At 39.3% G+C, this 12537-nt stretch overlaps 1 protein-coding gene across 5 annotated transcripts in view; it reads right to left on the reverse strand.

Moving 5' to 3' along the window:
- Window positions 1-12537, reverse strand: part of wdr31 (WD repeat domain 31) — a 21404-nt gene extending 8867 nt beyond the window's left edge. For 2 of the 5 annotated variants that reach the window (XM_061767147.1, XM_061767146.1), the window contains exons 1-8: window positions 12498-12533; window positions 6740-6799; window positions 5051-5183; window positions 4897-4971; window positions 4656-4800; window positions 3935-4035; window positions 3790-3857; window positions 1314-1455 (exon numbers count right to left, since the gene is read on the reverse strand). In XM_061767147.1, coding sequence (XP_061623131.1) covers window positions 1314-1455; window positions 3790-3857; window positions 3935-4035; window positions 4656-4800; window positions 4897-4971; window positions 5051-5183; window positions 6740-6799; window positions 12498-12529 — 756 coding nt within the window. In that variant the 5' untranslated portion in view covers window positions 12530-12533. Of the gene's footprint in view, window positions 1-1313; window positions 1456-3789; window positions 3858-3934; window positions 4036-4655; window positions 4801-4896; window positions 4972-5050; window positions 5184-6739; window positions 6844-10689; window positions 10978-12497 lie in introns of those variants that run through there. The other 3 variants (XM_061767145.1, XM_061767149.1, XM_061767148.1) reach the window with 3 other exon arrangements.

Below are 12537 nucleotides of genomic sequence, written 5' to 3' on the forward strand. Positions count from 1 at the left end.
GGCATCGAGAGGAACTGCAGTTAACTGGGCGGACTCTCATTTGATGTTTAACCAAGGAAACATCTCTGTTTTGATATTTCACAAACTCTACAAAATTATTTTTATTATTAAACAAATTGTGAATTACAACCAATGTGTTTAGAAAGTGTTTTAATACATTTAAAACAATCAGGATTTTTGGGGCCGATCGATCACCGACCGATCAGAGAGTTAAAAAAAAAACGATAACCAATCACAAGATGGAGCAATGTGTCTATTTAAATGACTATTTCCATTTACTGTATACACTTGTGTACTGAGTATCTTCTCTAGTCCAGTGATTCCCAACCAGTGTGCCGTGGCACATTAGTCTGCCATGAGCAATCTTCAGGTGTGGTATGGGAAATTATCAAATTTTACTTAACTGCTCAAAAAAATTATTCATTTACAAGAAATGTAGCTTTGTTCCTCTATTCATGCCAGTGAGGCATAGTGACAGACAAAACAAATAAATGCTCTTCTATTAGATGGCATGACGTATATACAGTAATTACTGTGCAGCTACCTTTTGTGACATTTTTGTTTGTTGGTGTGCCATGAGATTTTCCAATTGTAAAATATGTGCCTTCGCTCCATAAAGGTTGGAAATCCCTGCTCTAGTCAGGTCATGTATGTCATCGCCATGGTAACGAGTGTGTCCAGTCACGTTTGAGTTGACAAGATAAAGCCCAGTGATCGCGGTGGTATCAGAATACAAGATTTCATTGCAGTAGTCTGACAATTGCAATTGTGAAAGACCAAATTTGTCTTGTTGTCTGATGCACGCATTACATGTGTCTCAGGCGTGTTGTTTGTCCCACACGGCAACATTTTATTTTTTTAATAACTATTGGTTCTCAGATATTTACAGTACTACATCAAAAGACACACGACAAGGCTAAAAATAAACCAGCTTTTGAATTCATATATACTGTACACAATGGCAACGTGGAGTAAATGTCTTTGAGGATTGATCGGATCGGCGAATTATGACAAAGCGGATCAGCATAAAATTCTAATTATTGGCCGATACTAATCAGGCCGATCAGATCAGTGTAAAGTCTCATTTAAATGTGTTAAACACGTATGCGGGGGGAGGGTAAAATTATCCCAGACTTTCACCTATTGTGGGAGAGTCTTAAACATCACTCGGTAAACAGGGGCTCAGTGTATTCAGATGGACAGGCTGGACCCTTTTCACTGTACTTAATGAGAATGAATAGGAAGTTTGGGCAGCCATTTTGTAGTGTCCATAGCAAACCAACATGGATAAGGAGGACGTGGTAGGGTCTCACCGTGGCCTCGCAGCCTTGGCCTCCGAAACCGTTGCTGCTGGACACCAGGTAATTTCCGTTGTCAGAAACGTCACAGTGGGTCTGGATGTATTGCTTCGCCGGAAACGTGTTTGTCACCTGCCACGCACGGCTGTCCCACACCCTGCATGCACACACAACAAAATCAGACATTTTTGGCACAAGGCAAGGCAGCTTTATTTATACAGCGCATTTCATATACAAGGTAACTAAATGTGCTTTACATAATGAGTGAAAAGAATTGACAGTGAAAATCTGGTCGACTGATGAGAAAACTAGAAATGGTTTGTTAATGCAAAGAGCTCAGACAACATTGCTTCATACATCATAGGATAGCAGATGCAAATATGCCCCCTGGTGGGCATATTAAAATGTGATTGTACGCTTAGGCCTGGTCCACAAACAGATTTTTCCATTAAGGTTTTTTTTTTAAATCTGCAACACAACCCCCCCCAAAAAAAAAACAAAAAAAAAAACATCTGGACTTTAACAATTTTGGTCGTATTGTGTGTGGTGTGCTCCGATAATACCAACACAGACCACCAGACAAATGTTCCTTTCAAACGCCGAACTCGAAATCTCACGTGAGTTAACAAATCCGAAGAAAAAGAAAAAAACACTTCCAGCTTTGCGCCTATGTTTCCCGAATGTTGCTGTAGCCTAATAAAATGTCCTCAAAAAACGACTTGCTTCAGAAGATACTTCTTGCCGTTTGGGGAACCCACTTATACAATAAAAACGACATCGGGTAAAGATATGCTTTTTTTTTTTTTTACAGTTGTTTCCTATTCTTGAGTCAGGGTGCTTCTTGATTGGCTATATTCTGTTCTACGTCACAATTCACAGCGTCATGACTCGGGAGAAGTCTGATCTCCCCCCCACACACAGACTTTTCGTCGTAAATATTGAACACGTTCATTATTTAAAATTGTCGGTCCCAACCTGTTTCAGACAAATAAGGCCAAATTCACTCTTAACACATCAGACCTAAGGACATACTTATAGGATAATCTTATAAAACCAGATTGTCTGGGGTTTGACATGCTTGTCGCGAAGTGGCAAAATCAGCACAAAAACAGGCAGATTATCTTTGTGTGTACCGGGCCTTGGTAAGCACTTAAGCGCTTCCTCGTTACAAATAAATAAATAATTCCCTCATAATATTGTAATTTTATACCTAATATAAATGCGGCTGAAATATTTAACAAATCACAATTTTCCTCATTAAATATATTTCCCAAGGTGCTATTGACATGAACATTTCACAAGCTGTTGGGACCAACCCAAGTAATCCATCCATCCATCCATTATCTGAGCCGCTTCTCCTCACTAGGGTCGCGGGCGTGCTGGAGCCTATCCCAGCTGTCATCAGGCAGGAGGCGGGGTACACCCTGAACTGGTTGCCAGCCAATCGCAGGGCACATAGAAACAAACAACCATTCGCACTCACAGTCATGCCTACAGGCAATTTAGAGTCTCCAATTAATGCATGTTTTTGGGTTGTGGGAGGAAACCGGAGTGCCCAGTGAAAACCCACGCAGGCACGGGGAGAACATGCAAACTCCACACAGGCGGGGACGGGGATTGAACCCCGCACCTCAGAACTGTGAGGCTGACGCTCTAACCAGTCGCCCACCGTGCCGACCCCAAGTAATCCATGCGTACAAAACAAAACAAAACACAAAAAAAAAAAACAAGTAGAACAAATAAGGTCAGAAATTAAGTTTTATGTAATAATGACACAGGGGGAAAAAATGAAATTTATTTAATACTTTGTAAAAAAGCCTTTGTTTGTAATGACAGGTTCAAGACGCCTCAGGTATGGAGAAACTAGTCTCATGCATTGCTCTGGTGTGATTTTGGCCCATTTCTCCACACAGGCAGTCTTCAAATCTTCAAGGTTCAATAGTCTTCTTTTATGGACCTTGAGTTTCAGTTCTTTCCATTGATTTTCAATTGGATTCAAGTCAGGTGATTGGCTGGGCCATTCTAGCAGCTTTATTATTTTTTTCTTTTGAAACAGATTGAGAGTTTCCTTGGCAGTATGTTTTGGATCATTATCCTGCTGAAATGTCCACCCTCGTTTAATTTTCATCTTCGTAGATTGCAGCAGATTTTTGTCAAGAATGTCTCAGTACATTTGCCCATTCATCCTTCCTTCAATAATGCGAAGTTTACCAGTACCATTTGCTGAAAATCAGCCCCACACCATGTTCCCACCTCCAAACTACACTGTTGGTATGGTGTTTTTAGGGTGATGTGCAGTGCCATTTCGCCTCCAAAACGTGTGCATTATGGCATCCAAACAGTTCAATTTTGCTCTCATCCGACCAGACTATATTCATGTAAGAGACAGTGCTGCACATTTGCTGGTATGTGGCCTATGTATGTGGAAATCAAACATCTAAAATCTACAGTGGCTGCTTTGAATAGTTGCAGTGGCTAAACCTGTCTGTACCGTATGGTTTTGTCCTCCGATGTTTGGACAATCGAGGAGCTACCTGGCACCCAGCACACGTGAGTCACCTGCGCAGTCATCAGAGGGAGGTTAAAGGTATCACATGACCTCAGTTGACTGAGCATAAAGAGTGCATTGTTCTCACCAGATTTCTTGAAATGTTGTGTCTCTGCTCACATTTTGCAGATTCGATGTCCCACAGGCACATGCAGTTGTCACGGGAGCCTGTGCAGAGTTTCCTCCCATCTGCAGCAAAACAAGAGCACCCATGTCAGTTTTGTTTAATATGAAAACAATTGAAGAGGACACTACAAAGTGTCTGTCACATCTTAAATTAGACCGAGGTGCAGGAAATACGATCATTCATATCTTTTAATACCCCTTTTACATCACTTATGTATTTGATGATCCATATTTACTTGAGAAAAATGGCTGGGTAGATGTAAACATGCATGTTTCTATTTTTAATAAAGACCTTTTGACAAGTTTTTCCCAATGCTGATGTCACATGCATCGTTTACTTACAATGTAGCGGTTACAGATCTCAATCTCTGCATTGTAATACTATCACTAACGCATTGTTATTCCTTTGAATTAAAACCGTTTGAGATTTCCCTGCTTCTGTAAGACAGACAGACATGTATCTAATCATAGTTGCGTGTCTTGCAATGTATTTATTGTCAGACAAAGGAGACTATCATTAGTTTTTCCAATTTGACGTATCGTTTTTTTGCAATTAATCGATTATCTTACAATCCATGTATAGTGATACTACCGATATCGTGGGCAAAACATTGCATGGTGTGTGTATGCTATGAGAGAAAGAATATGAAAATGCATGCGGGAGCGCGTGTGTTTGAGTTTACCGGGGCTGACAGCAAGCCCGTTGACCACTAACTGGTGCCCACAAAACTCCTGAATGGGCTCATCACCCTGGTTCAGGTCCCACATGAGGACACTCTTGTCCCGTGAGGCACTGAAGACCCACGTGCTGCCAGGATAACACACCACCTGGATTAAAAATACAAGGTTTGTGTGTGTGTGTGTGTGTGTGTGATAGAAATTCAACAAAGCGTTCCGAGCCTACCCACGCAGTATTGATGTTACCTTGGTAATTTCTCTGTTGTGACCCTGGAAGGATTGACATATGCGGCCTTGTTTCCAGTCATACACCACCACTGCCTGTAAAGCACACAAAGACATTTCACAAGCCATTTGGATGACATTCGTTTGAATTTAAACTTAATAGTCAGTCATTGACCTGGTCAGTGCCTCCAGAAACACACAGGTCTGCGCTGAGTTTGGTGACTGTGTTGACAGACCCGCGGTGGGCCGGTTCATGATGAACAACCTGACTATCTAATGCACTGTCTGCCTTTTCCCCCTCTGAGGCCCTGAACATGAGAGAGGAAAAGTGTGTTTACCATAGAACAGTAAATCAATGTGGAAAAGCCATTTGAGCATTTATTCGATATCCAGCTTATGGTCCATTGTACTAATACGCTGAACACAATCTAAAATCCTTATCAATCTGCCTTTGAGGTTTCTTTACTCAGGTTGCAATCTTGTTACATGTTGGCATACAAATGGTCAAAATGTTCACATTGTCTCTTTCAAAAAAAGCACACAAAAAATAAAAATAAATAATTGAATTTAAATCGATATCCAAGTAGCTCAGTTTCTCTCCACTAAGTTTGCAGTCTTGCTAAATGTTAGTATAACAACTGTTCACATTTTGGCATTTGAGCTTATCTCAGTCACTATAGTACCTGACCACAGGGACAAAGCTAAATCCTTATGGATCTGCCTAAGTGGTTTCTGTACTCAGAATGCTAACTTGCTATATGTTAGCATACCAACTGTTAGAATTTTAGCAATATCCAGGCATCCATCCATTGTCTTCCGCTTATCTGAGGTCAGGTCGCGGGGTTTGTAGCACCTGTCGTTTTAAATTAGACCATTTTACGACTTACCTTTTTACTGAGGCCAAAGTTTCAAATGGTTGTACAAGGCAAGCCCATTCAAATTATCCATGGAAATTGTTCTAGATTGCAACTACTTCTTTCCACTAACTACATGACATTTCTGCACACTAAGTAGGACAAATTTGGCACTAGTGAGGCACTAGGGTCCATGTGGTAACTAGAGCATTACATGTTTTCTAATTAGGCCTGGTAGTGTTATTAGTGCAGCACAGCTGCTTACCAGTTAAGGTTTAATTGCATACTAGTAGTGCCAAAAGTGGAAATAGTGGTGGAGAGAAAAAAAAAAAAAGGTCAGTCATCCTACTAGTGTGTTCAATTGTCTAACTAGTAAGGACAAAGAGCTTACTAGTACTTAGACCTTAAACTGGATATCAAATATAGAATACATGCTCAAATGGCTTTCCATAACAAACTTCTCTCTATGCTCGCTAGCCAGTGTAATTGAATAAGTCAATATCAATAACTAAGGGGGGACTAAAAAAATACAAAAAAATAAAAACACAAATGTGGAGACACACCTCCCAGGCAGACGTTATCACCATTAAAACCTAGTGCCTTTGTCAGTCATCGTTAGAGATTCCACTGTATTTTTCCTTTTCAGACACTGAGCCCTTCTGTAAATATTTACAGGCTATTGCCTAAATTGTGAAAAAAAGAATGACTTCAATACTTCAGCCTCCACAATGCCAATTAAATTAATGGATTAGATTACACTTCATTTCTATTATTGCAGCATTGTGTTCTTTTACTTGCAAGTGTTTTTTGTTGTAAATGCGTGCTTGACGGTTTGTCCCGTTTAATAAACAGCTGAAATTGCTTCGGCAACTGTGGCTCTACTTGTCCACATGCAAGGGCATTACCTCAATTGCACCATTATCTGAAGCTCGCTCCCAAGTCAAACTTTGACTCACAACAAAGGGGGGGGACATCACTGTATATACAGTATGTTTGGAGAAAGCACTTACCTGTACAGCTCAGACCTCTTGCGAAACTTGCTTTGGAACTTGCCCATGTCTTCTCGGAACCTGTGACAACATTGACAAGCATTTTCTTTGGCTTTTTGAAGGGGCTGCATGAAGATAAACATTGAACAGGAAATGGCAGTTATTGGGTCTGGTTATTACAATACAATGAACACTTACAGAGGCACTCCATTTGCTAAACAGATGTTAATGTAGGGTACACGCTTGACTGGTCGCCAGCCAACGGCAGGGCACGTATAGACAAACAACCATTCACACCTCTGGACAATTTAGTCTTCAGTGAATCTGACATGCATGTTTTTGGCATGTAGGATGAACCCAGACTACCAGGAGAAAACTCATGCAAGCACAGGGAACATGAGCCTAGATTTGAACCTCAGAACTCAGAACTGTAAGGCAGACATCCTAACCATTAGTCCACGTCCATGCTGACCACAAAATAACTTCAAGGTAACTTCTTGAAACTTTTCTTTTCAGCAGATGTACAACAACAGTTTGTCTTTATTTTAGGAAATGAAAACACACAAGGAGGCCACAGCAGAGATTTGTACCCCAGACCTCAGAACTCTTAGGCAAGGGTTCTAATCTCATTCACAGTTATTAAATGAGCAATTATTGTGGCTCAATAAGAGCAGTGAACATTTTCTCACTTGAACGCATGGACAGCATTTGTTCGATATACTACTAACGAATTATGAATGAAAAATTGTGTCCCATGAGTAAATGCCCAAATGGCTGTCTGTATAAAGAAAGCGGTTTGACCATTTATTCGATATTCCAGGATATCAGTGATTTTCAAAGTGTAGCACAAGTAGCACGAGTGGCACATGGGCTCTTATTACGTAAAAGAATCACTTAAATACAAATGACATAACATTTAAAACATGCACCTCAATCAAACATATTAGAAAGACTACAAATCCAGTACATTTAAGTACAGTTCAGTTGTATTTAACTTTTAAGTGCAGTACATTTAAATTTTTTAAGTAAATTTTTTTTAACTTGTGCCAGGCGTTAATTAGATCATTTTTACACTTTTTTTTTATAGTGGCATGAAAAAGTGTTTGCCCCCTTTCTGATCCCCCCCCCGTGTCACACTTAAATGTGTCCCATCAAAAAAAAAAAATTAATATTAGTCAAAGACAACACAAGTAAACATATAATGCAGTTTTTATTATTAAGGGAGAGAAAAATCCAAACCTGCATGGCCCTGTTAGAAAAAGTGATTGGCCCCCTGTTAAAACATAACTGGTTTATTATACCAGAGTTAACACCAACACCTGCCACACTGTTTCTCAATCTAGAAAACACTGAAGCTCATCCATGCTTTTATCTTAAGTAGACTTGACGACTCTGATGGTCTTCTGATGAGACTCCCCCAAAAGAGCGTTAAACAGCTGCAGCTCATTCAGAACGCTGCAGCTTGGGTTCTGACCAGAACATATTACTTCAATTCTAAAGTCTGTACACAGGCTCCCAGTCAGCTTTATAATAGATTTTAATGTTCTGCTACTGGTCTATAAATCACTAAATGCTAATGGAACAGAAACCCAGTAGGGCTCTGAGAGCTACAGACTCAGGTCAAATAGTGGAGCGCAGAGTCCAAAACAAACATGGTGAAGCAGCATTTAGCCGTTATGCGGCACACAAATGGAATAAGTTGCTAACAGAACTAACGTCAACCCCAAGTGTGAATAAATGTTTTTAAGTGTAGGTTAAAAACTCAAACTTTCCTCACAATTGTAAAAAAATAAATAAATAAAATGTACCGGCATTACCAGATAACTAGCAACCCTTTACTGCTCAGTGACTGTTTTTTTGTTTTTTTTGTCAATGTCTTTATGTCTCAAAAGTGTTCTGTCAATTGACTGTCTGTTGTTGTACTAGAGCGGGTCCAACTACCGGAGACAAATTCCGTGTGTTTTTTGGACATACTTGGCAAATAAAGATGATTCTGATGCTTTTGAGAGCATTTCCACTTTTAAATAATCTTTCTTGCACTGTATGAAGTTTTAATTGTATTTATTTTTCCTCTTTATTTTAAATGTGTATGCTGTTTTTAAGTGCTTTTAATCATATAAGGCACATTGAGTTACTTTCTGTATGAAATTCACTATATAAATAAATTTGCTTTACTAAATAGGACCTGCCTGACAAAGTGAAGTAGACCGAAAGATCCTCAAACGCTAGACATCATGCCGAGATCTAAAGAAATTTATGAACAAATGAGAAAGAAAGTAACTGAGATCTATCAGTCTGGAAAAGGTTAATAAAGCCATTTCTAAAGCTTTGGGACTCCAATGAACCACGATGAGAGCAATTATCCACAAATAATGCGAAAACATAGAACAGTGGTGAACCTTCTCAGGAGTGGCCGGCCGACCAAATTTACCCAAAAAGCACAGCGATGACTCACAAAAGGTAACAAAAAAATACCCCACAACAACATCCAAAGAACTGCAGGCCTGACTTGCATCACTTAAGGTCAGTGTTCATGACTCCACCATAAGAAAGAGACTGGGCAAAAACTGTCCTGCATGGCATACTTCCGAGACGAAAACCACTGCTGAGCAAAAAGAACATTAAGGCTCGTCTCAATTTTGCCAGAAGACATCTTGATGATCCCTCAAAATTTTTGGGAAAATACTCTGTGGTCTGGCGAGAAGAAAGTTGAACTTTTTGGAAGGTGTGTATCCCATTACATCTGGGATAAATGTAACACTGCATTTCAGAAAAATAACATCATACCAACAGTAAAATATGCTGGTGGTCGTGTGGTGGTCTGGGTCTGTTTTGCTGCGATAAATGGAACCATGAATTCTGCCATCTACAAAAAAAATCCTGAAAGAAACTGTCGAGCCATCTGTTCATGAAACAAACTTTGGTTCTGCGGAAGGACAATGTGGCTGAATTACAATTCTGCAAATATGAGGGGGCCAAAATTCCTCCACAGCGCTGTCAGACTTATTGCAAGTCCTCACAAACACTTCATTGCAGTTGTTGCTGCTGAGGATGGCCCAAACAGTTATTAGATTAAGGGGGAAATCACTTTTTCCACACAAGGCCATGCAGGTTTGGATATTTTTTTCTCCCAAAATAAATAAAACATTTAACAACTGCATTTTCTGCTTACCCGTGTTGTCTTTGACTAATATTTACATTTGTTTGATGATGGGAAACATTTGTGTGACAAACATGCAAAAAAAAATAACAAATTAATAAATCAGGAAGGGGGCAAACACTTTTACACCACTCTAAGCACAGTATTAAAACTGCAAAATGTTACAGTGGCTTACAATAACTACACTTTCTAACAATAAAACTGTCGTTTTGGATGAACACTAAGGCCTACTATGTTACTGTATTTTAATGTTGTGGTACTTGGGAGAGGTACAGTATTTATTGAGGTGATACTTCGTGCAAAACGTTTGAGAACCACTGTCCTACATATCAAGCCAAAAGTGGCACTAGTAGTAAAAAACAATTACTGGTAAGACAGTCATTCTACTAGTGCGCCCTAATGGTCTTACTAGTGAATTGCATTACTAGCGTTGAAAGAAAAACCTTAAACAGGATAGTTTGAGTCAAACAACTTTCTACAATATCGCCAGGCAAGAAAAAGCTGATAGAAAACTGCTAATAAAAAGGGCTTTATTAGCCTAAAAAGGACTTTATTATGACTATTATAACTGCTATGTATCAATTGGTTACGTTATATCACTCGTCAGAGACGGGCACACACACAGCTCAAACCTTAGCTTCTTAAGCAATGAAATCCCATTACCGTGGGATTTAAAAAAAAAAACACTGACCTCCTATGAACTGCTACGATTATGCCAACATTCAGAAATAAAGTTAGAATAGCCGTGAGTTGTAATGAGACGCATACGTAGTGGAAGGCGTCCTGATATTGTTTATGAGTGTGTACTTGCCAGTCAAGCCAGGAGGCGTCCCGACGAGACCACTAGCCGGCTAGCATGCTAACTAATCTTTAACCCTCACGTTCGGCGCCCTGACGGCGTTAAAACTCGTTTGAGTCTTCGTCCGAACACCGCCGAACGGTTCCCGACGAACTGCCATGACACTTTGAAAACTCCGAGTGGGTGCGTGGGAGGGCTGCTTTGGATTTTTCTCGACGGGTTCTCTTCCGTGGAGACCGAAGAGGAGAGAGCGACGCTTTCTCCGTAGCTAGGCAAGAAGGAGCGGGTCACGTGGCTGACAGCCGGTCGTCCTAGCAACAGCTCCGCCTCTAAAGTAAGACTGCGTTTCTGTACAGCACATATTTGAATTTTTTATTTATTTATTTTTTAAATCGCTCTTTTAACATTAAAAATGCAATATATATATATATATATATTATATAAATTTGAAAATCAAGTTTGTTTTATTTATACATAAAATAGTAAAATATTTGAACGTTACAAGATATCCTACAATTCCTTAAGGGGGAAAAAAATGAAAATTAGAATTTGACAAGCCATCACAAAATTATTTTTTTAAAATGTCACATTAATACTAATAAAATGACACCAAGCTGAGCCGGAGATGTAGCCCGATTTCTTTTTCTTTCGATACATTTCACTAGATTCTCAGGCATCTAGGTCATCAGCAGAGGTTGAATCAAAGCAACTAGACTTGCTTTTTTCCAAAAATTATCATAATGCTAATAGGCTAACAATTTGTGTTGATGTTTGCCTTTAAGGGGCATGGCCTACTAAGCAACATCAGGAGCCTGGAGTCGGTCACGTTATCAGTTTACCTTGCAGTTAGTGCAGTGCTAGCATCTCCTCCATTCTCCTTGCAAGTGTTCCCATTTTGTATTTGACCATAATGTTATGGTTCCCCATTTTACTGGAGCAGCAATGTTTCTCAAGCTTATAACTCAAATTTTGTTTTTTCAACACAAAAGACAGCTCGTCAACTCAAGACCCTGTAAATTGGGGCACTCGTAAATTACCACTGTATTAACAAAAAGGCAAAGAAACTAGCACTTAAACACAGGATACTTTTTAAAAAAATAAGTGGAGAAAGCAATTTCTGTAAAAAATTGTGTGAATTTCAATTAAATGCTGGGGAATTAAATGAATAGTTGAAACAGAATGTGAGACTTAATCTTGGGATGGTTAGAATCAGTCAAGAAATGTAAAGGGGACTTTCGATATGTAAATCTCCTAATTAGGGACTTTTATTGTGAAAATTCAGGAAATGTGATAAATACTTCCCAAGATGTGCTGAATGAGCTGAATACTTTAAAGTTGGAATAGTTTGAAACAGTCAAGATTTGTGAAATGGTGACTTTGATATGCAGAATGTCAAATTTGGGAATTTTACTGTGAAATGTTTGGATTCTGGGGAATGTGGGAATTAATAGAATGTAGAAAAGAATTTTCAACATGTTCTCAATGAGCTGAACGGTTTAAAATTTGGAAAGGAATCAAAGGGGATTTTTTTGTAATGTCTCATTCACCTGAATGAACAAGGAAAATTAACGTGTGTGTGTGTGCGAGTAAGATCACTTAAACTTGGAAAATGCAGAATTCTGCAGGGAAAAGTCAGAATCTTTGGAAATCCTCACCTTCCCAGAACATTTTGAATCTTTTGAAGAAAAGTACAAACGTAGAGCTTCAAAAAAAAGTGGGCATAATAATCCAAATATTTTGTGGGTGCAGCATAACATGTTAATGCTCTTCCGCATTCACACACATGTAAAGAAGCTATGAGAAACAGGGAATGAACTTACCACAACAGACGCCAGGCAACAAGACACAACATACGACAAT

This window comes from Phyllopteryx taeniolatus, chromosome 3, assembly GCF_024500385.1.
Source record: "Phyllopteryx taeniolatus isolate TA_2022b chromosome 3, UOR_Ptae_1.2, whole genome shotgun sequence".
NCBI lineage: Eukaryota > Metazoa > Chordata > Actinopteri > Syngnathiformes > Syngnathidae > Phyllopteryx > Phyllopteryx taeniolatus.